Raw genomic sequence first — 613 nt, forward strand, 5'->3', positions numbered from 1 at the left:
CACCGATTGCATAAATGATGACATATTAAAAAAAAAAGAATGACTAAACACTGATACAAAGGTGGAAAAACCACAGAGGATTTCTGTGCTCAAAATAACATCAGCTCATTCAACAGGATAACGGAAATTTTGAGTTTGAAATAATTCTTTTTTTTTTAGTTTGGTTGAGATAGATCCTGTTGACACTTACAGAAATTATAATTTCAAAGGTAGTCATAAAAACAAAATGTAATCTTGCTTTTCATTAGAACTGAAAAGCAATAATTGCAGTGGTAGATAAGAATTCTCTTAATTTGCTCTTCATTAGAACTGAAAGGCAATAATTGCAGTGGTAGATAAGAATTCTCTTAATCTTCAGTCTGACCTTTTGTAGAACCGTTTACTTAAGGACAATAATTACCGCTGCCATCTTGCCGGAGTCTGTTCAGGTAGTCCCAGGCCGCAGCTCCCAGGCCGAAGACGAGCTGGCGGTCCGTCGGCAGGATGTTCCCCGTCCCGTAGTGGTGTCTGGGCGGAACGGAATGAAGTGAATTACGGTCTGTTTGGCTTTCGGTTCTTGCATGTACATAAAAAATACGTAAATACATACATATGATCATAAACATTCATTAAG

The 613-nt window shown here is 37.7% G+C and overlaps 1 protein-coding gene across 1 annotated transcript in view; it reads right to left on the reverse strand.

The window, feature by feature from the left end:
* LOC119586566 overlaps window positions 1–613 on the reverse strand; it is a gene marked incomplete in the record, with an annotated part of 19,026 nt that overhangs the window by 774 nt on the left and 17,639 nt on the right. The window contains 1 exon segment of the mRNA XM_037935320.1: window positions 401–507. Within this exon segment, the coding sequence (XP_037791248.1) occupies window positions 401–507 (107 nt within the window).

The sequence above is a fragment of the Penaeus monodon genome, chromosome 21, assembly GCF_015228065.2.
Source record: "Penaeus monodon isolate SGIC_2016 chromosome 21, NSTDA_Pmon_1, whole genome shotgun sequence".
Lineage (NCBI taxonomy): Eukaryota > Metazoa > Arthropoda > Malacostraca > Decapoda > Penaeidae > Penaeus > Penaeus monodon.